This window comes from Zootermopsis nevadensis, unplaced genomic scaffold (assembly GCF_977971745.1).
Source record: "Zootermopsis nevadensis isolate Lab colony 2312 unplaced genomic scaffold, Znev_1.0 Znev_ptg000022l, whole genome shotgun sequence".
Lineage (NCBI taxonomy): Eukaryota > Metazoa > Arthropoda > Insecta > Blattodea > Termopsidae > Zootermopsis > Zootermopsis nevadensis.
The window spans coordinates 11,973,158-11,996,317 of record NW_028259154.1 but is presented as its reverse complement, the minus strand read 5'-3'; the positions used below and the strand labels follow the sequence as shown (position 1 = coordinate 11,996,317).

Sequence of the window (23,160 nt, the reverse complement as noted above, 5' to 3'; positions counted from 1 at the left end):
TCATTTTTTTCACTCAAAGACAATTTAGAAAAAGTAATTTGCCGTAACTATGATACACTTCCTTTGCTCATTATCATTATCAGGACAAAAAATAGTCAGCACACAGAATTATTGAACACTCATTAACAATAACCACGAAACAGTTTGTGATACAGAAACCAGTCTAAAGCATGTGGTATCGGGCAAGCGTGTTTACTACAAGCCGGCTGCGGGGACTGTAGCGGTACACCATTTGACCGTCTAGCAGCACTGAAATCCTTGCAGCCGGATAATAGGCCCGTTCTGCTTCGCACTCTTCGCCCGCGGACTTATTATCAACTTAGCCGATTAGTGGATTATGGCAAAGTAAGGGGCAATATTAGAATATTGATATATAGGATATAAAGTTTCACGAATTATATAAATAGAAAGAATAAATTTTTCAATTTGTGAAAAGTTATAGGGGGTGCTGCAGCTCTTATGGTCGGGCCGCCATTGATTGTTGGTTTAAGCTGCCGTGGTGAAGAGTGGAGACCACTTACACTCGTGGCTGTAGCAGTCATTAGCGGACTTCGTCAAAACCCAAAATGTCCGCAACTGCCTCGCGTTCAGGAAAAGAACTGTCACAGTACCAGACGGTGCCCGTTAAATCGTAAATCCCGTAATTCGATGGCCACCATCTTTCTGACTGAGCTACCCCTGCTCCTGAAATGTAGGTAGATTTTATTATAACACTGACAACACATATCAGGAGTGTCTCTTAACTATAAATTGTAGGCGTACTTGTAAGTGTTACACCGTATTTCATTATTGTGGTATTGGTCACGGGCTTGCAGGTTAGGTTAACCGTGTGTTCCACGAAACCATTTTGCCTTCGAAACGTAATGCAGAATCTGAAACTAAATGTCTGATTTTAGATGTAAAAGCACTCGCAATAAACATACTTTACAATTCAAGAACTCCACTTAAGGGCAAAGAAATGCAAGTATAAAATAACGCGACAGTCACATCGTTAAGCGGGACCAAACGAGCAACAGTGTCATCACATTATAATTGCGCCAATGCATATCACGCTCACAGTATTCAGCCATGCTCATAAACAGGCAAAATTATCATTTTCTACATTCTTCGACCAAAATTACAACTTTAAGGACTTGTTTGTGAACTGAACTGTGTTCATACTGAAATCCACAGAGCTCTGGAAGCCCGTCTAGGTCCTGCGGACCACAGTTTAATAACCACTACGCTCCTCAATATGTTTATAAATGATAACTTTTGAATCCTGCACCGTTAATTTTTGTATTTGTGTCTATAAATGGAAATATGATGCAGTCAGTAAGCCTAGTGTTCAGCAGGGGTCAAGGACATCTCAGCAGCATCGATCTCAATGAGTGGAACGTTCTTGTGAGAACGTAGATACGCTACGGATTGCAACACTCACGCCAGGCATGTGCGACCTACTGCTAGCGGGCCGTAGGTCACGTCACCTGTGGATCCTGTTGTTTGCTCACTTCAACTGTAGTTCAAAACATTTCGTATTTGATTTTTGTTGCATATTTTGTTTAATATTTTTGTTTTTGTGTGAAAATGTGTTTGGGAGAGAGAAAAAAAAGATCTTTCAGTACAGAATACAGATGCAATTGTCACAAGTTTTGTTGCTGTAAGTCCTGTTCCTTCTGCCCTGTGGTACCCAGCAACCGCCGTGTCCTTGATAAGACATGCCCACTCATAGTAAGCACACAGCAGCTGCAGCAGTAACACTCGGTCGCGCCTGAAAAATTGTCTAGTTGGTTAGTCTGCGCAGAGCGTCGTAAAAATGTTGGTCTTCGCCTAGCGTGCATTGAAGCGGAGATGGGCAATATCGCTGCTATCAGAGGTGCTTGTCGTGCATTGGAAAACGTCTGCGTATGTGTTAAAACATATTTTTAAGAATAACATATTTCTATGTAATTTTAATGAAGTGGCTTTCTTATGTGGATTTTTATTTGAGCCTCGAGGGCATTTTAAAAAAAAGAACAGGTAATTTTAAAAGGTTACCTTGCACTGTAGCTCAATTACAATCCTATGTAATGGAGACTGCGCAATTATAAGCAAGTTGGATTCACACGCACACGTTCAGGCCCACCATAATCAAGATTCCAGGGACTGTAGAGCTGATAAATAGGTTTACTGCATTTGTTTCGTTGTATTTCTCAACCTGAATGTTTAAAACAAGAAAGGTTCTAACATGCAGTGACATTTTAACATGGTTTAAAAATGGTAATTGGTCTACTCATTGATTTATGAGTCTATTATTCGACCCAACTGCGCTGGTTACGTGTGACTATCGAGACACCAACCTCAAAATTAAAATGTGCAATTGAATGTAATGTAAGTTAATTTTGATAGTGGTACTTCGTCCCTTACCAGATGACTACACCATCATAACTCGATTTCAAGACAGTGGGGGGGGGGGGGGGGTTACTGTGTGGAGATGCTGTAGAAAGTGAGACAGCAAAGAATGCGCACCCTAATCCTTATTCCCCTATAAACATTGAAGTTGCTATAACAGTAATATAGGAGACTAAATTCCGGAAATGCTTGCTACTTCTCAGTCCAAAATATTTTGTCTTCCCGTCTGATTTCTAAGAACCTGAAAATTAAAGTATACAAAACAATAATCTTGCCTGTTGTTTTGTATGGGTGCGAAACATGGTCTCTCACTCAGAGGGAGGAACACAGATTGCAGGTGTTTGAGAATCGGGTGTTGAGGAGGATATTTGGGCCTAAGAGGGAAGACGATGGGGCGTGGAGAAAACTGCACAATGACGAGCTTAAAAATCTGTACTGCTCCCCCAGTATTGTGAGGGTGATTAAGTCGAGAAGAGTGAGATGGGCGGGACATGTAGCGCGCATGGATGGGACAAGAGGTGTGCACCGGGTACTGGTTGGGAAACCTGAAGGGAAGAGACCGCTGGGGAGACCTAGACGTAGATGGGAGGATAATCTCAGGCGGGATCTATCCGAGATAGGAGTTGAAGGAAACTGGATTTTGTTGGCCCAGGACAGGGTCCGGTGGAGGGCTTTGGTTAATTCGGTGATGAACCTTCGGGTTCGGTAAGCCATCTAGTTAGTTAGTTATAACAGTAATATAGATGCGATTTTATGCTGGTAAAATGAACGCAATTCGAGAAGATTCTGTGTTATCGAAGCCACTATAAATCATAAGAGATTTCTCAGTCACGCGCTGCAAGTAGTCAGATTGTATGCTGTAAATCAGTGGTATTCAACCTTTTTTGTTCGTGTACCCCCAGATATAATTTCTCTTCAAATTTGTACCCCGAAAGTTGTTGGTGTATAATTCAAGTTATACATACGAGGCGCGTCCTCAAAGTAAGTTTCCCTGGGGCCGTTTACAGAAACAAAACACAATTTCATGGAAATATTTATTGCAACAGATACAGCAAGTGTACAGCTATTTTTCAACATATTCGCCACCGGAATTGAGACATTGGTCATACCGTGGGACCAACTTTTGAATACCTGTGTCGTAGAAGTCTGCCGCCTGGGATTGGAACCACTGTGTGACAACCATCTCCGCCTCTCTGTCATTCTCAAAACGCTGACGCTGACCGGACAGGAATTTCTTGAGGTGTAGGAAAAGATGGAAATCACTGGGAGCGAGGTCCGGGCTGTAGGGTGAATGATTAAACACCTCCCAGCTGAACTCCTGCAGGAGACTTGCTGTCCGTCGAGCCGTGTGCGGCCTAGCGTTATCACTGACCGCACTTCACAGTCGGCGGGAGCTGGAATAAGAACCTCCATCTTCAACAGCTGCAACGATGCTACTGTGAGAACGCGGGAAGTACCGTTAGTGCATGCGCCATGCTACGTCATTGCTCTATCACGTACGCACAGTCGCTTCGCTCAATATAAGGTTTGCTAGCTGTGGGACGAGTGGGGAAACTTACTTTTGGGACGCGCCTCGTAGTATATAATCTACATCTAAAATAAATTAAATATATTACATTACTGATTATTCAGTGTTTATCATAAAATAATATAATTTTTTTAAATTTCAAGTACCCCCCGGGGGTACGCGTACCCCAGGTTGAATACCACTGCTGTAGATGAATGTCTCGTGATGGAAACAATTTGTTTATCTTTTGATGTTGGTAACATACACAAGTAAAGAAACCCAAAGAAATTATGCTAGAAAAGTAAAATAAATTATCTCTTCTTGAAATTTCGGGAAAGGGGAGCTATATATATTTTTAAAACAGTCTTAATAAATCTCACTGCGTTAAAACAGTATAGTTCCTTCCTTTAGCTACGTGTATTTAAAATGTTTAATAAGATAAGCCTCAGAGATTATTTATTACACATTACCCCTACAATAAATTTACTTAATATTACAGGTACTTTCCCAAAATCTTTTAAAAATTCAACTTATCTATCTTTCCTTGTAATATTTGGATCGCATAAGAGCTATGAAGTGAAAGGAGACTGCCTCTTGCAGCTTGTAATTTTTTAATATACCATCTGTGCATGAACAGTTTTCTTACCGTTACACCCTCGCACCGAGAAACATTTCTAAGACTGAAATAATTACTATTTACACTTATTTTTAAACTTAAATCTCTTCCAAGGACTTTCAGTCAAGCATCGCGTTAAAGATAAACAGTAGGCATAATCATATTACATAACATGGTCGCGTGTTGTATGAAACGGGAATCTAGTCGTATACATAAGCTTTCCATGTGCGCAAGATAGCGTCCGTCAGTTAAAATACTGTAATTTTTATTTCGAAACATAGCATAGCTATCGGCTGTTTACGACAGTGGTAGTTATCCTTCGTCACAATCTGCGAGCACTTATACAATAAACTGAACGTATAAAGAATTGACCCAGGCTCGCAAGTTATGCCAAGGTTCGACCTTCTGATTGGCGAAGCCATCTGCAGGCATCAAATAATACTAAGAGTAACAGAAACTTGGTAAACACGTGGCATAGCGACTGTATTCAAACACTATACAGGTTATGAAGGTCACTTTATTGTCGAAAACAACTGAACAAATAATATCGCAGAGTCAAGGTATTTCTGTTGTACAGGATGTTTGCCAATTAGGAAGTCGTGGGTTGCATCTGTCCCTAAAATGAGCGTTTATTTACCCTTAAAAATAAATCACATCTATATGTCCAAAAAAATGTACTTTTGAATGTGGATGCTTTCAGATTTTAAATATGGCAATTTCAATATCATCATGTCTGTGTGTGGCAAAGGTCAGTACGGGCCCGATGACCATTTTGCCCCGACCCAGGAGTTTTCGTTTAGGTCACCTACGTCCGATTTAATTTAATTCCAGATCGAATAAATTTCTTGACGTTGATTGGTTAGTTCTAATGAAACTTCCTTGCAAGGATACATAATAAAATGGCATCCCACAATTACTCCACTTTCATCATCATCTCCCAAAAAAAAAAAAGGGATCACAGCAGGAGCGTTAAATGTCTCGGTCCCGATCGAACCCATGTACTGATGGGTCGTAATCCACTAATGCCAACATTTGAAGTATTGGACAGCTGGGGGACTGATGCCCAGTGCGGCAGGATTTTGCTCTTTGCCACCATGGCTATTTGACCAAAAAGGACTCCGATCAATAGTTGCTCTTTTTGAGGTTAATGCACACCCCTCCACCTAGTGCTACAGTCAAGAATGTGTAGAACTTTACCTCCATGTCACCTATACACCTTCATGATATTGTATTTGGGACAAGTGGCAAATGTTACCTCTAAGAGTGATTTTATTCAGATGTATCAAGTCGGGACTAAGCAAATTTAAAAAGAAAAAAAATATATTCATGTTATAATTAAAGCTTTTTTGTAAGTATAATTTACGTGTACATGGTTGAAAATATAAAATACCATGTGCTGGTGTTTAACTTTCATCAGTTTGCCTGAATTTGGTCATTTTCACATGGCCATATGTTCTGAAAATGTAATGGATTATCTTTTTTCAGAATGCATCATATGGAAACTACAGATCAATTTCAGTTTCAAGTTCATACGCTTCAACATTTCGCATTGATCCATTTGATCAAAATGAGAGTCACTTTGAAAAGATTCTCATTGCCAATCGAGGAGAAATTGCCTGCAGGGTGATCAAAACAGCAAAAGAAATGGGTATCAAGACTGTAGCTGTTTATTCTATGGTAGATAATAACGCGGTAAGTACATCATAAGTTTGCATATTCAAGCTTATATTACAAAAGGAAAGAAAAACCAAGTATGTCTGAATTATTCAATTCTTCAGGAGACTCCAAAACCACCTTTAAACTTGAATTTTTAAAGTGGTATCTACAAGTGCCTCTATCGATAACTGACAATAGAATTACGTGGTGTTGAAACACAGAAAACATTTTTTTGATACACATTGAATACTTCGAAATTATAACAATACTGACACAAATATTTTAAACCCTTTAAAGTCTACCTGTACCACCTACTTTAACAACCAACTGAATTCTGCCCACATCATGTATTTATGGGTTCTGTATAATTTTCTCAGTGAGCAACCACTATTTCATTAAACAACATTTACCAACTTCATTGATTTCAAAATTCCTTCTGTTATGACTATTTCCTTCTTCTTCTTCTTCTATGGCTCTCTGGTCCGTGTTCGGTCCATGGCCTCCTCAATTCTCCTCTTCCATTCGGTCCGTCTGTCCGAGGCTTTGATTGAGGTTTCGCAACATCTTCCTTTTTATGGTGCAAAGTTGTTAGCCTTGCGACCAACCCCCAACCTAGAGGACCAGGGTACCTGTCTTAGTCTGACCTCTCCCCCTCGACCAATCTGGCTAGGGAGGCCCTACCAGTAGCTATGCTACTGCCAGCATAGCTCTTGGGATCACTGAGGTACTCAAGCCCTACCACCACGACAAGGTGGAGGTACCATTAAGATTATTTCCACCAAAAGCAAATTAACAAATTTGTTTCTGTTAACATATCTCTCAAAACACAAGTTCTGCCTGTGTAATTTCTGTTTAACTGCAATAAATGGGATGTAACTTCTATTGTTTTAATGATCAGAAGGGAAAAAACTGAACTTGTTTCTTGGCTTACAGATAAAGGTTAATACTTGTCAGTTTAACATTTTCAGTATCAATTAAAACATCATCAAAAGCAAGAGCAGATGCCAATAGCTCAGTTTCATGTGTTCTAGTGACAAAACGTACATTAAAACCACATTGCAAGTAATTGGTCTATAAATATGTACATTTTTTTAAAGAATGATTTTTATTGTTTAGTTAGTAAACATTCTTATATTCCATCACATTTTTCTTAACACTTTGCCCAACGTCCATAAGAAGATCATGTCTTCTGCAGTCAGACTGCACAAGCCAATCCACTTTCATGCTGTGCTATGAAAGTTGCTGTCTTTAAAGCAGATTTATTTTCAAACAGCGTCATGTTCACTTGGCTGACGAAGCCGTCTGCATAGGACCTGCAGTGACTAGAGAGTCGTATCTCAATATTGATCACATCATGGAAGCTGTTACAAAAACAGGTGCTCAAGCTGTTCATCCTGGATACGGATTTCTTTCTGAAAATGCAGTTTTTGTTGAAAAGTTGGTAAGTTCTTGTACTGGATTAAGAAGTTACTCAGTACACACTTGTTTTACACTGTTGATGAATTTCTAATGCTTGAAAATTACTCTTAAGGTTTTTAAAGGTTTTCTTGCCTTCAGGTAATATAATTTGCTGTATATGTGTGGATTTATTTGAAACAATTCATTACTTTCTGTGAAATCTTTATTTATTCTATGTGAAAATTTTATAACAAGTTTGAATTGCACTTGCATACACATTTTGTACCTTTCATGACTTATTCCACACCCTATTGTCATCTAACTTACGGATCAAAGGAATGTAATAATGTATTTAAACTTCATATCTTTATACATTACTTATAGATATATAAACAAATTACTTTCTTAACTTCATGAAATATGTGGCATACCTTTCTCTTTGGCATGGTTGTTTCAACTGTTTACCTAATAACCACACCTTATCAGAGAGAAATGTCGTACTGATTTTTGCTTCTCATTCTGTATGGTTTTACAGCTTCTACTGTCTAGTTTTAAAATGACTGAGCTTTCTAACACATCACATCGATGAATCAAATGTCATAATTAATCTTACACGACTTGTAATTTGGTATCAGTGCCATCCAGTTTCTGTTTGGTCAACATATATAATTTGAATGGCTTCTTTTTGTCCATCACCAACAATATTGTACAAAACTTGTTATTTTACATAGCATTGTAATATTTTTGGTGACATTTACAACACGGTGAATACAGAAATACTTTGTTAAATACAATATTTAATTTGAGCATTGTACTTGAACTTGTCTTAAGTTGAACAGAACTGAATTATTCATATCATCTGTTATGCAATATCAAACCATGACCTTAAGGACACATGAGGTGCAAGTAAGAAGGCAGCGATGGTTTGGCAGGGAAGAATATAAACCGCTGACTGTGGCCAAAGAACCAAATGAGTTCCCTGTAGTATCAGTGAAGGATTTGTATAAGTAAAATTACATCTAGTATCTTCCTGATCTCAAGAGATTGTATCATTGTTAAGCAGAAATGAAATTTTAATATGATAAAATGTCATTATAAATTTTTTAATCATACTTTGCAATTATAAATTAAACTACTCATGGAGGTACAATCATGCTGAGAGTGTCACTTTAACAGCTGTTTCAATTATGATTCAGTCTGCAAACCTTTCATGTTTTTAAAGATGAAGTAGTCAAATATGCACTCAAAATAGTCAAAAGAGTTTCCTTCTTACTGACATTTAGTTAAAGAACTAGGAACAGTATTTTACCTTCATGCTTGTTGCTGTTCTTTCTACCCTCTCCCAATCACATATAATTCATTTATAGTAAAAGGAAGCAACTAGAATGCACACACAATTGAAATTAAGTACTTTCCAGGAAGCTGCAGGAATTTCTTTCATTGGCCCTTCAGTAGAATCAATCAATGGAATGGGGGACAAATTGGAATCTAAAAGATTGGCTCAAGCTGCAGGGGTGAACACTATTCCAGGTGAAAACTCTTTTAGTGATTTATTATGTATGTAATTATGTAACCTGAAGAAAGTTAAAGAAATATTGAATTCCTGTATCAGTTGCATGATTTATGTGAAAGTCATCTTGTTTAATAACAAAAGTAAGCTCTATTGGTACACTAGCAAAGAATGCTGTATTACTGAACAAGTTTTCAGGACCTTAACCAGTCTGTATTTATTGCTACTGTCAACTGGTGGTGGGGCACCTAATTTGATTACAACAGTTAAACTGTTTTGAAGCTATTGTACAGTCTGGTATAAAATTGCTGCCACTTAAAGCCCATCCATGTTCCCAGCATTTCAAAGAGAGTTTGGAAATTAAACAACAAAGCTGAAATGATATATTGGTTAAATAGAAGTTGATGTGCAAGGAAGACTAGAAGAGTTTATAAAATTATGAAGGAATTACTTAAAAGTAACAAATATAAACGCAATTACAATAGAACAGTGGGAAGACTTATAATAAGGATCTACGGAGAAGAGAAAAACAGGACATTAACATTACAAACCTGGATGACAGTATAAATTTAGTCACAGAACGAGAACTGTTGAGTGTTGTAGAACAGTTAAAAAAATACAGATCAAAAGGTGTTATTCAGCATCTGTCAGAAATATAAATGCATCCCAGAAGAATATAAAACAGTCATAATTATTCTAATTTTTAAAACAGGCACAAGAAATTATTGTTATATGTTTATTTCCTTGTGTGTGTATTTTACGTGTTTGATTGCAGGTTTTGATGGCATAGTTAAAGATGCAGATCACTGCGTCCAGATTTCAAAATCAATTGGTTACCCTGTTATGATCAAAGCATCTGCTGGGGGTGGAGGTAAAGGAATGAGAATTGCAAGAAATGATGATGATGCAAGGTATTTAAATGATTCCTGAAAAATTATTTTAAGATCCATAAAATTTGAAATATATATATATATTTTTATATACTATAAATTTACTCTTCATGTTTGGGATATATCATTTTCACTAAACTCTATTTATTTTAACATGTTCTAATATGAATATATGTGAAATTTTACTTTCTGATTTGCTTTTATGTCTGCTGGAACTGCTTGAAAAATCTCAGACAAGATAACCTCTGATCAATTCTCAAAAGAAATACCGCCAAAACAGAAATAAAAGCATTACAACTTCAGCGTAGTTGCTTGGTTAATGAAATGTTCCTGATACCAGTTAATATCTCGTAGATTGAGATGGACTGTCTCAGCCCTTGTAAGACAGGCACTGCATCTGTGCTTTGTGCAAGTTACTTTATTACAAACAGATTGAGACGTTGATTTCCTTAATGCCCATAATAAAATTGTACAACCGCGAAGTAGCACAATTGGGCTCTTGCCCAGGAAAAATAGGGCATTGAGGGTAGCAGAGGTCTTACAAGGGATTCTCATACATTTGCCCATTTGGAACCAGGTTTGGGTTTACAATTTCCAGAGGTGCATGATATGTGGACTGTAAAGTGCCTTAACATTTGAGCGGTGGAGAAAGCTGGGTGATGTTGGTGGGGTAGCTGTGTAGAAACTGCTCCAACCCAGCTCCCCATGCCAGGAGGTCTTGGTGAAACCTTCGACCCAGACAGCTGTGTTAACTAGTCTTTTATGGGGGGACGGGGGGACCACAGTTGTGTTACAAGCAGTTTGGACATGTATGTGAGCAACTCTACAATAAATTACACCCTCAATGGCAAAAAAAAGTTAACTGTGATTCATGATAACCTTATATCATTACATATCAGGTTATACCCTCCTATCACCATACATTTCCAAGTCACTTTAGTTAACTACCCACTATGGGATTAAGAGGTCTCCTACCATAATCTAGTCTGACAAACCATTATAATGGTTTTTCAAAAAATCTTGAACATCTTTAGTCCGAGGATAGCTTCTGTGAATTGCTGGCTTCTTGGTGAGCAATACCATTGCGCCTATTCAATTTAAAAGAACTATTGTTTTATATACCTTTTAAGAATATTATCCTGCCGGTTCAAATCATGCAATTAGAATTAGAAAATTAAGTCAAATTCTGCTACCAGGTACTGATTCTATGTTTTTCTATTTATTACAGGGATGGTTTTAGATTAGCTTCTCAAGAAGCTGCTGCAAGTTTTGGAGATGATAGGATTCTTGTTGAAAAATTCATTGACAAGCCAAGACATATAGAAATCCAGGTACATAAAGTTAATGGTTAATATGAAGTTCAGATGTAGAAATTATATTTAGCGTGTTTTTAACTTTCAAGAAAGAATGTTTTGCAGATTTTGTATTTTTAATCCATCATGCACAATTCTACATTTTTCTATCTCTGTGTGTTATGGCTGATGAATCTGTTCTGAAGCGCTTTACCAATTGTTCAAAACTGCTTGGCTTTTGAGTTTTGAACAATATGTGAAGAACGTTTAATAAGCAAACAGTTTTACACTTTAAACTGTGTTGTTTTATAGGTTCTAGGAGATAAACATGGTAATGCTATATACTTAAATGAGAGGGAATGTAGTATCCAGAGGCGAAATCAAAAAGTCATTGAAGAAGCACCAAGGTAACAGATTTCCTTTTAGTTTCCCATCCTCTCCACTCTCTGTTTTTAGGCTTGCCTAACACACGCAGGAACAGCAACCTACTGAGCCTGTCGAATCTTGTAACATTTCATACCAGTCCAAAATTAAAGATATGATTCTGAGTGGAATGTTATATTTAACATGAAGGAATGATTCCAGACATTTTTCACCTGCAATACAAGTAGCCTGTTGCATGTTATTTAATTTTAATGAAACCTGACAGTACAAAAACAAATCTCTGAAAATAATAAAATCAGTTTCTCCGAAATATTTTTTTAAAATCCTGAAAAGTGTGGTTTTTGTTAAAACAAAGGTAGTCACCATTTACAAGATACAAAGAAATTAATTAAACTGGCTAGACAGTTTCAGTTATGGACAAGATGAAACTTTGTGTAGCTAGGAAATTTTAAGAAGGTTAATCCTGCTGAAACATCATGACTTTAGAGCAGGTCTTTGAGATGATCTTTCAAGTGACCTTCATACTACTTTTAAAGTATGGACATAAATGATCTATTTCTTTGTATTTTAGAAGCTCTGATTTAGAGGCATAAGTGTTAAAATACTGGGGTCTCTGGGCTGACGATATTAATGTTGAAGATTTCTGTCATCTGGGTTGTTGCGCTGTGTAGTCTGGTCGATGTTAACCAACGTTTCAGAGGTCATACTGCCTCCATCATCAGGGCGATGATGACGGAGGCAGTATGACCTCTGAAATGTTGGTAAACTTCGACCATACTACACGGCGCAACAACCCAGAAGACAGAAATGTTCATACTCTGATGACGGAGGCAGTATGACCTCTGAAACGTTGGTAAACATCGACCAGACTACACAGCACAACAACCCAGAAGACAGAAATCTTCATACTCACCGCTGTGAGAACCTCAAATCTTAGATATTAATGTTGTAAACCAACATCTTCAAAATGCAGTGTACCTGTCAGCATGCATTTTCTGGAGACATAAGTTACAAAATTAATACCACTATACATGTGCGAGTAGCAGAAATATACTAGGAAGTAGTACTAGGAGAAATATTTCATAATTATACTTCACATAGCATACAACATTCTGATGAAATTGGAAATATTTTGATGTGTAAGTGCCACAATCATACTAGAAAGAATATGTACTGCAATGAAATATTATATACATACACATCAGAAGATAAAATTACATTCTGATGAAATACAAAATTCCTTTTATCCTCTGTAATCACACAGTGGTAATTAAAATGCTAAGAGCAAAGACATAAATGTTACAAGCATAAGCTTTTGTATACTTTTGCTGTAATTCTGTGAGAATCCAGATAACTGCTCTAAATTAGTAGTAAAGACATTTGTAAACCTGTAATATTTAAGAAAATGTAAAAATTGCAATGAAGATTTTCATACCTTTTATGCGTATCTGCATCATAATTTAACATGTAAGAGAAGTAACAAATTTCTAACTAGAGACTGAAATCACGTTTTATAATTTCAGTACTTTTGTAGATGAAGAAACAAGGAAAGCAATGGGAGAACAAGCAGTGTCTTTGTGCAAACGCCTTGGTTACTACTCAGCAGGCACAGTTGAATTCTTGGTGGATTCTCAACATAACTTCTACTTTTTGGAAATGAACACGAGGTTGCAAGTTGAACATCCCGTTACAGAGTATATTACAGGGGTTGACCTGGTTCATCAGATGATTCGTGTAGCAAAAGGTATTTATTGCAGTGAAGGTGCAGATGAACATTTTCAGATTTACTGCTATTATCTGGCATATAAAAATAATAATGAATTACATTTTAACTATTCTTTATTTTTTGATGGAAGACATGTAAATTTCTATCTGTTAGAGTGCATAATTTGTGTGTGAAGATTCAAGAGCAGACCACCCATGTTTATAAAGACACTTAAAATATAAGTAAGATCTCCAGGGTTTTGTGCACAAATAAAATATATGTTATATATAAAGCAGATGTTCAGCTCGTAAAGTATTGGACATAGGGTAAAAACAGACTCCTTGTTATACAACTGGAAGTTACAGGAACTATGATAATATTAAGCTTGAACTTTCTTTTTAACAGGTCATCCTTTGCTCTTAACGCAAAAGGATATTCCAATAAAAGGTTGGGCAATAGAGAGTAGAGTGTATTCAGAGGATCCTTACAAAAATTTTGGTCTTCCATCTATTGGCAGATTATACAAATACATCGAACCACTACATATACCAAACGTAAGAACATTTTTCCATGGAATTTGCATCTTTAATGACTGATTGAAATTTACTTTTTACAAGCTACATATTATGTACTTAAAACTGTGTCAGACACGTAGCTGAATGTTAAAATATCCATTCTTGGCCATGCATATGCAGGTAAGTTAGAATATAGTTCTGAAGAGTCTACAGGTAAAACACAGGATATTATAATGACAATGGCATGCATAAAAGTAAAAGTGTAATGCGTATTACAATGCAGGATTTAATGCCATTTAAACAATAACATACCAGTATTCAATGAGTGTATGTCGTAATTCTCACTCTTCTTCCTTCTTGCCATATGAAGTGTTAAACTAAGTTCTCTGAGGGCTCTGTCTATTTTGGATCAATGGCTTATCTCCAAATAATGAAGACTTGACTGTGTTGCTATAACAAAACTTGGGAAAATGCAAATGGGAGTTACTTATACTAACAAATTGTATCTTGACTCAAAATTGTATTTCTTATATGAAAGTTTTCTCTGTTGATTTTACTTTTTTAACCTGAATAACTGCACAATCAATCATTCCTAATATTTTTATATTGCTGTTCATTAACATTTTCAGGTACGCTGTGACAGTGGCATAGATGAAGGTAGTGAAATAAGTATATACTATGATCCAATGATATGTAAACTTGTATGCTATGGAAACACAAGAAATGAAGCGATCGATACAAGTCTTAAGGCACTAGACTCATACGTCATAAGAGGTATTAGTATTATCATTTTTGTAACTAACTTGGCTGGTCAAAAAATTCCCTATCTTTCATGGAAGCCAGAGAGATTCATTATTGTGTTCACAAGAATCGACCATTAGATACTGTCTTGAATCAGATGACTCTAGTCTATATCCTTACATCCCATCTGACAGCCAACTTTCTCCATAAATCTGACATCCTACAATACCTTCTCCAATATTTCTTCCATTTCCTTCCTCCTGTGTGACACCTTTCTTAACCTTTTTCCCCACATCCTGATCTTACTTTCTGTCTCTCTGTCTTGAGCATATTCCTTTTTTATTCATGTTCGGACCTCTCTTTACAATTCTTTTTTTATTCTTAAAACATTACCATACTATCTCATTCCGCTGTTTGTTAGTTTTTTCTTTCAAAAGTTTAACTGTAGATTTTCTCTAATTATTTTTAATTTCTCATTTTAAACTTTTTTTATTCTATACTTCTAAATTTTTATCATACAGGAATAGAGAATTTTAAACCCCTTTACTACTGACTTGCTGGCCAGGTTTTAATTTAGGGGTTAATGGTTTAGTAGTGGCTAACATCAGTACACGTTTGGAAACTTTCAGATTGCTTTTCTAAATCTGTAAACACACTGTTTTTGCATGTCATAAATGTTCCTCCATTAATATGGATACATTTGCCTTGAAGAAAGCTTTCCAATATTTTATTAAGATTCTGGCTTTACCTGCAACATTTAAGCAACAGGAATTGTAGACATGCAGAACTATTAAAGTTCTTCCTTTTGAAACAATATAATTTATGCAAAGCATGAAACCAGCCAAGGCTCTAGCTGTTGTCTATGTATTTGCAGTACATTGCAAATCAAATGGACAACAGGTGCTCAAAGATGACAAAGCAGTAGGAATCAAGTGTGGTCTGATTTGCGACGCCGTGTTGTCTGAAATTTATCATCATAATTTTGGAGAAAAGTATTACCTCCATCCTCAAGGTTCAACCTGAAGATTGAGACCCTACATAGGCTAATTTACTCCAGACTCCACACCTCACTAGGATATTTTACATTGAGCTCATAACTACAAATATGCAGATGTTTCCTAGAGTTCAGAAAATGTTCACAAAAACAAAATTGTTGAAAGTGGGCACCAAATTAAAAATGGCATAAATAATATTCCGCCACTGTGGGACCATTTGTAATAAAAGGAAAGGATGTAGTTCCATAATGAACTGAATGTATCATCATGTTAATAAATTAATATTATTGGTCACTCACTACAATGTATACTTGTATATTAAGATTCTGGATACTTTGCTAAATTCATATTATAGTACTTTACATCTAATTTCAGGCGTAACACACAACATTCCGTTGTTACGAGACATCTTGACAGAAAAAAAATTTGTTAATGGAAACATCTCAACAAATTACCTATCTGAAGTGTATCCAGATGGTTTCAAAGGAAGACAGCTCAGTAATACAGACAAACAGCACATCTTAGCAATTGCAGCTTGCGTGTATTCCAAGATGGATATCAGATCATACAAATTTCTGAATGAAAGACCGTCAACAGCAAAACACAAAGATCCATCTAACTGGGCACTCATTATCTCTCTCTTTGATGAAGAGCTACTCTGTAATGTCAAGAAAGTAGGGAATGAATTCAGAGTGAGTATTTATTTTAATCATTATTTCAGTTGTTGTAGGTATCCAGCCTGCTGTTTTATCTTAAAAATTGTGTTGCCACCCCTAAAAGCTATTACTTCTGTTCTGGAAGTTGATACTTCTAAGCCAGGGGTTCTCACACTTTTTCGCTGGCGTACCACTAATTCTAATTTAACACATCAAATGTACCACTAACCAAATGTGTTCAGGGAAAACTTATTTGTGTTAATATTATCTTTTGATTTTCTTACTGCTTCCTGCGTAAACTCTCGTTCCCAACTGTCAGCTTAAAAACATCTTCTCTACCTATTTTGGCATTGAAATCTCCTAACAAAATGTTCATGCTCTAGATCCTCATAGATATTATACTTTGTGCCATCAGTTTTATCCTCCATTGGGGCATGCACATTCTGAAGAGTAATATCATATCAACGACCTCTTAGTATTATACAGAATGAATCAAAAGGTTAGGGCCAAACTGAGGAAGCGTATAGAGGGACTCAGGGAGAACAACTTTCGAATAGGAATCCATGTCCTCCGAAGTTATCCTGAGTCAGTCGAGCCCATTGAAGGTAGGGAAGTCTGATAACATGCCGCTGAAATAATCATACTTTGTTATTCTCCTACTACCTTAATTTTGTTTTCTTATTAATGTACAAGGATTACATTAGCAATCTTACAAACCAAAGTATGAAGTTTGTTTAAAAAACTGTATGGTAAAAACCTACTTACAAAAAGTAGCCAAAGATGTATCCTGTTTTTTACAGTCCAATTGATTTAGTTTCCACCCTACATGACATTTATTAATCTTAACTCACAGTTTAAAAAAAATATGGGATACAACACATAAGCTTAAATTGTGTTACAATCTATCACCTCTCCAATTTCCTCTGATAAGATCAAGGTTTTTACTTTACTTTTCTGCTTTATAAATAATATTCAAAAAATTGTTATAGTATTATTATGATGTTTCTAGGTTCAAATTAAAACTGATACCATTGTTGTAGAAGATAATATAAACCTTTCCAGTCCTCTTATTCAGACAAACATCAGTGGAAAACCAACAGTAATGCAGCTTGTATCGAAGAACGCGTATGGAAAATTACAAATTGTGTAAGTATTTAAATTGTTACTTCAAAATGTAAAACACATTATCATAGGATAGAAAGTACAGAATATATTTCAAGACGATACCTACAGAAACAAATGTAAGAGAAAGTTCCAAAAATGATGTTTTAGGCAAATAAAATAAGGGTAATTTCAGTCAACTATATTACTCCTACTTATCAGTCTTCTCCAATTTAAGCATTGATTTTAAGTACCTCTATCTTTTCAGATAATATTCAATTCCAACATGACTTTTCCTACAATGTATTGTATTTTCAGGTAAAACTTTTCTTTTGCTTTGAATGCCAAATATGGCAACCAGTGCGATCTTTTGCTAGGCCGAATATTTCCTTATTGAGAGTGCAGAGTAAAATTTGTATCCTTAAATGCATTTTTCATCATTTAATAGGTGTCCTTAGTCCTCTTATCACGTTTCACTTACAATTTTAAGAAAACACATAATATAACTACATAATTATTTTCTTTCATAGGTACCAAGGAACAATGTTCACTCTTACTGTTCTGTCTGATAATGCAAGTAAATTTTTAAAAATGATGCCAGAGAAGCCGAAGGTGAGTTCTTTATAGAGCCATTCAAAAAGCGGACAAATAATACGTTGAGACTGCTCAGCTCTTGTGCAGTTCCTTATCACAAGTTAATTACTACATAAAGTCCATCTTACTTAATTCATTCAAGATTGCTGCTTTAAATGCAGAGGCCGCACAGCATGAAATTATGAGGACAAGATAATCTTGAGGTGGTCATGGCTTATGTGAAGGTATTATTCCATTATTTGCTTGGAAACACCATGAAAAGCCATAGAAAACCTCAAGCAATAGAACCAGTAGTAGTGTGACCAGGATTTGAACAGGATTATCTCCCAAATATAAGTCTTTAGTGTAGTATTACACTGTTCTGGTCAGTAACATTTTTGAGTAATATCAACTCAAATTGTTATCAGTGTCACTCAGATTTAGTTAGGGTCTTCATAAGCATTTTAAAAAAGCATGAGGAATTCATCTCCATTTCCAGTCTTTCTCCAAGAAATGTTTTTCTCTAGACCCATCAGCAAATATTTTCATTTTTATTTTGAGTAATTTCTTTCTTTCCCATTCCTACAAAATGTGGTACTTTCTGCAAGTGTAAGCAGTGCTGACCAGGTTATAAGGGCCGATATAAGGAAAAGAATATGTAGTTTGATTGTTGATTGCTTACTTGCTTGAATCATTTACATTAAATTTATTTATCTGAGTGTACATGTGCGTATGTTAGCTTTCTCACACACAGAAAATTATATGAAACAAACAGTTAACTCGTCAGTGATGGCAGCCATTTAAATAGTGCCCTGCACTGTGCACGGCGGAGGTTTAAACCCCATGCACCTGGTCTGTACAACATATAGGGGCTGGCATCGTGTGATGAAACTGAGGTCAGCACTGAAGGGTTAAAAAAAAATTGTCTTGCATATTAATGAATCATAATAAAATGGCTTGCAGTGTAATTACAGCATCATATGCCCGAATAATTAATTCTAGGTGGATGTATCGAAGGTGGTATTTTCACCAATGCCAGGAATGGTGAAATCAGTCTCTTGCGAAGTTGGAGACACAATAGCCGAAGGACAAGAAGTCTGTGTTGTTGGTACGTTTTCTGTCTCTGTACAGCCATCTTAGCTGTTTCTTCTCAGAGAATTTATACCTGAATTGTAGGTCCTGTGAGCACATTGACCGTGCCTGAAAACTTGTGTGTTTGTTTATCTCTGTATGTCTGTTCCCCTGTGATAAATTTAGGAACATGACCCTCTCTATGAATACCATACTGTATTAACCCTTTTTTACAGTTACTTTATGTATCTATGCATTATCTACACTTGATGATTATTAATATTAATTTTGAAGTAATTAATCTGTTACTTTCTATTATTTGCACTTAGTAGTTAATCACTCTAAGTCTGCAAACTTGTCCACATGCACATGTGTGAAGTGCATGATAACCAGTACTTCTTTCTTTTCATATTTGTCTTGTGTGCACATGTAGTAATTAGGTTTCTCATTTAACCACGTAAGATATACATACGTTAAATATATGTTTCTCAACAAATTGATTAAATATTGTCCATTTCAGAACACTTTTATGGATGTAAGAACATCTTAAAAATCCTACTGCCAGATTAACATATAAGTAGCACCAAGGACCTCAGAAACAATGGTAAACTTCTACCAGATTGCATAGCACTATAACCCAGAAGACAGTCATCTTTTAGATTCTAGCAGCTTGTAATATTTTTCATCAACCTTCTGGATATGTCAACAGTGGTTTTCTTTGTCGCTAACGCCATCCGTCATCGTAAAGCCTCTGATGTAATTTATAGCTTCAGGCCAGAGGTTCTTCAACACATCATTCAGTCAGCGTGGAGCATTAAAAAAATTATACCAGGGAATCATCTTCTTGTCACATTAGGTCCACAGTTCTCTTGTTGCTCCCTTGAATAATGTTTACTGACTGACATTATCCAACCTTTCTTATTTGAATTGAAAACTACAGGAAATATTGTTTTTCTGCATTCCATGAATCCAAAAGTTATTGAGACTGACTATACGATGAGGAGTAAGTCATAAAACACGAAACACACAGATGAGTGTAATTTAAAATATTACTTAGGTTTCACAGCAACAAAGGTTAACATAAAAATATTAAATGTTACACTAAGTCCACTGCTATTTTAATTATACCATATTAATATATTAACATGTAAAAAGATGAGCCCTTTTCATACGGTAGGAATTCATCAACAGAATAAGAGATGAAAGGTTAGTCTTTGAAGATGGTTCTTATTCCTTATTCTGTAATTCTCAGGACATCCTCTTAACAAGAGTGGCAACCTTAAATCCAGACTTTTGTCTACTCTTCAGTAGAAATGCAAGCGAAACTCGGTATATGCTTCCAGAACAGGCCTGTTTCATCTAGGTTAAGCACCTTCTTCAGTGTGTAACCTCCTATAACCATTGCTTTCAAGAGTGTGTATGCAATTCTTTAGCAGCAATTTGCACCTGCAGCTTTGCCAGTCATCTTGAAATTGTAGAATTCGTGGTGAAACTTAAAGTGGTCAGACCACCTCAAACTTGCCATCTCTTGAATGACCCCTCCAGACAGAAACATGTTCTGTTGATTCTGATATCTGATCTATGTGGACAGCAATTCTCTCATTTTTCAGTTGCATCAGATCAACGTTATGTAACTCTGGTAACGGTGAGATCCAATGATTGATCTAACACCGTAAAAATTATTTCAGCACTATCATGAATGATTCTCGCAGTAGAATTACTCATTTCCATGGCCCTTTGAGTATCAATCTGTGCTTACCTCGGTGAGATTTTGGGTTCTCACAGCAGCAAGTATGATGATCACCGTTTCCTGGGTTGTAGTGCTGTGTAGTGTGGTAGAAGTATACTGACATTTCAGAGGTGGTAGCTTCTGCCTCAATCATCACTGCAATGAGTAAGCCATGTACTTATTTGTATACAAATACGAGTAGTTTCCTTAAATAATTATTGTATCACAGTCAAATACAATTAACAGTTTCTTAAAAGCTGTCCCACAGCGTCACGCCCCGGTCGCGCTTTACCCCTGGCAAAGGATCCCGGTACCTATTGGATAAGGGGCTGGGTGGATGTCAGCTGGTGTGGATGCAGAGGCTAGAGGAAAGTCCTCTGCCTCGTCGGGGATCGAACCCCAGCCGTCCAATCCGTAGCCAGTCACTTTACTGATTGATAAAACCTTGATTTAGTATAAGGAAATACATTCTCCCAGAGATTCATTAAATAGGGACCACCGCAAATTTCTCCATAATTACAATCAATACTAATTTGTAAATAAGTTATATGATAGTAAATATATATTTTTATAATTATTTACATATCTAATAAGTAAATAAATGAAACTCAATTTGAGAATGCCAGCTGTGTTGGAAGATTCTGACTCATTAATGTATAACTGCCTTTCAAACTGGAAAAAAGCAAACAAATCTTATATTTTATTTCAGGTCTAATATTATATGTTTTGATGTTTGTTGGTACAGAGGCTATGAAAATGCAGAATTCATTGGTGGTTGGTGCAACTGGCAAAGTGAAAGCTGTAAATGTGAAAGCAGGAGACACCGTTGGAGAAGATGATGTTCTGATTGAGTTTGAATAATACTTCAGAGATAAACAGAAGCTTCTGTACTGGCAAGAAATACTCTTTAAGATGCGCCATTGCGAGGTGTTGGTGGAAAAATGAGCGTAAGGTGGTCCTGTTTAGATATGGCTGGAGTATTCCCTCTTCACAGGGTTCCCAACCAAGACAAAATTCAAAATAACAGTAACTAGGAATAAAATATGTTAATTACAATTAATTAATTTTAAATTTGGCTTATATGATCTGACAGTAGCTTGGACTGCTGTTCATCGTCATTGGAGGATACGCAACCATTTTCTACTAACACGTAACATTGTCAAACCAGCACCTTTTTTTATGCAGAAACTTTTATGGAAGTGTTTTACTGCTTTCGCTTTTCTCTTTCTAAACAAAATGTGTACTTTTTCAGTATTCTGAAGATATACTTCTCATCGAAACATTTGAAAAGTATTCTGTACCTCCAATAAGTGAAATCTGAATACCAGTATCTCTTCCTTCTAGAATAAGATCACTGGGATGATCTTTTGATGCATTTAACCATAAACATTTTAACCTGTTGTCGGAGATTTAAGTCTAATAAATAGTCGGTACGTACTAAATTGCCATCTGCCTGGAGAAAGAATAGTAGATAGCTTATTTTCTCGCATTTAAGTCTGTTGTTTTTACTTCTACAGAGAATGTAACAACCTCTGTATTAATGGTAGAGCCATCCTCTGGAATACACATAACAAAGATTAACCCTTAAATATGTGTTAAATGCTACAGTATTTTTCCATTAGTATGCTAAGTTGAAATGTACCATGTGCAGTTACCTAGATGCAAATATACGACTTGTTTTGTGTTTCTGCACCCCCTTTAGTTAAAACTGTTGTATTTCAATAACTAATTAAGATAGAGCAGTGCAACAAAAGCATTATGAAGATTTGTGTAACCAGTCATTTGTATAACGGCATGTTTGCTTTATTGTCTTAAACTGTAAGATGAATTTGAGCTAAAGTAATTGCTAAAGATTTAATACATATGAATTTGATATGCAACATAAAATGGTCTATATACTTCCAACTTGCACCACAGCATGAGGTAGTCAACTTCTTCTTCTATGGCTCTCCGGTCCGTATTCGGTCCATGGCCTCCTCAATTCTCCTCTTCCATTTGGTCCTCTGTTAGGTACGTCTGTCTGAGGCTTTGATTGAGGTTTCGAAACATCTTCCTTTTTACGGTGCAAGGTTGTTAGCCTTGCAACCTACCCCCAACCTGGAGGACCAGGCTACTTGTCTTAGTCTGACCTCTCCCCCTCGACCAATCTGGCTAGGGAGGCCCTACCAGTAGCTCTTGGGGTCACTGAGGTACTCAAGCCCCACCACCACGATAAGGTGAGGTAGTCAACTACTGTCGAGTTTATAAAATTATCAGCCTGTCTGTTTGCTGATGAGAATAGTTTTTCTTATGGGTTGGTTTTGAGTTACATGCATAAATAACCAACTTCTGAGATGGCTGTCTTCTTAGTTGTAGCACCATGAAGTACTCATCGCCCTGACGACAGAGGCAGCAAGGACCTCTGAAACATTGGTAAATTTCTGCCAGACAACATGGCACTACGACCCAGAA

The 23,160-nt window shown here is 36.4% G+C and overlaps 1 protein-coding gene and 1 long non-coding RNA gene across 5 annotated transcripts in view; one reads left to right on the top strand and one right to left on the bottom strand.

The window, feature by feature from the left end:
• Positions 1–23,160, bottom strand: part of LOC110837751 (uncharacterized) — a 28,901-nt gene that overhangs the window by 3,730 nt on the left and 2,011 nt on the right. The window contains exons 2-4 of one of the 4 annotated variants that reach the window (XR_015536560.1): positions 20,740–20,865; positions 14,156–14,304; positions 4,993–7,561 (exon numbers count right to left, since the gene is read on the bottom strand). This is a non-coding gene — a long non-coding RNA (uncharacterized LOC110837751). Of the gene's footprint in view, positions 1–4,992; positions 7,562–14,155; positions 14,305–16,099; positions 16,238–20,739; positions 20,866–22,147; positions 22,264–23,160 lie in introns of those variants that run through there. The other 3 variants (XR_015536558.1, XR_015536559.1, XR_015536561.1) reach the window with 3 other exon arrangements.
• On the top strand, positions 1,732–22,596 carry LOC110837747 (propionyl-CoA carboxylase alpha chain, mitochondrial). Its single transcript, XM_022080203.2, has 15 exons — positions 1,732–1,884; positions 5,979–6,185; positions 7,423–7,590; positions 8,966–9,077; positions 9,833–9,968; positions 11,176–11,278; positions 11,552–11,646; positions 13,147–13,367; positions 13,734–13,882; positions 14,473–14,617; positions 15,955–16,271; positions 17,245–17,381; positions 17,867–17,948; positions 18,912–19,017; positions 21,455–22,596. Exons 1-15 carry the CDS (start codon positions 1,831–1,833, stop codon positions 21,568–21,570), a joined length of 2,148 nt encoding a protein of 715 aa, XP_021935895.1. The 5' UTR covers positions 1,732–1,830; the 3' UTR covers positions 21,571–22,596.

Coding starts and splice junctions, on each gene's coding strand:
- LOC110837747 (XM_022080203.2), top strand. CDS start 1,831: ATGGGCAATATCGCTGCTATCAGAGGTGCTTGTCGTGCATTGGAAAAC. Junction 13,368..13,733: donor GATGATTCGTGTAGCAAAAG/GTATTTATTGCA, acceptor TCTTTTTAACAG/GTCATCCTTTGCTCTTAACG. Junction 14,618..15,954: donor AGACTCATACGTCATAAGAG/GTATTAGTATTA, acceptor ATCTAATTTCAG/GCGTAACACACAACATTCCG.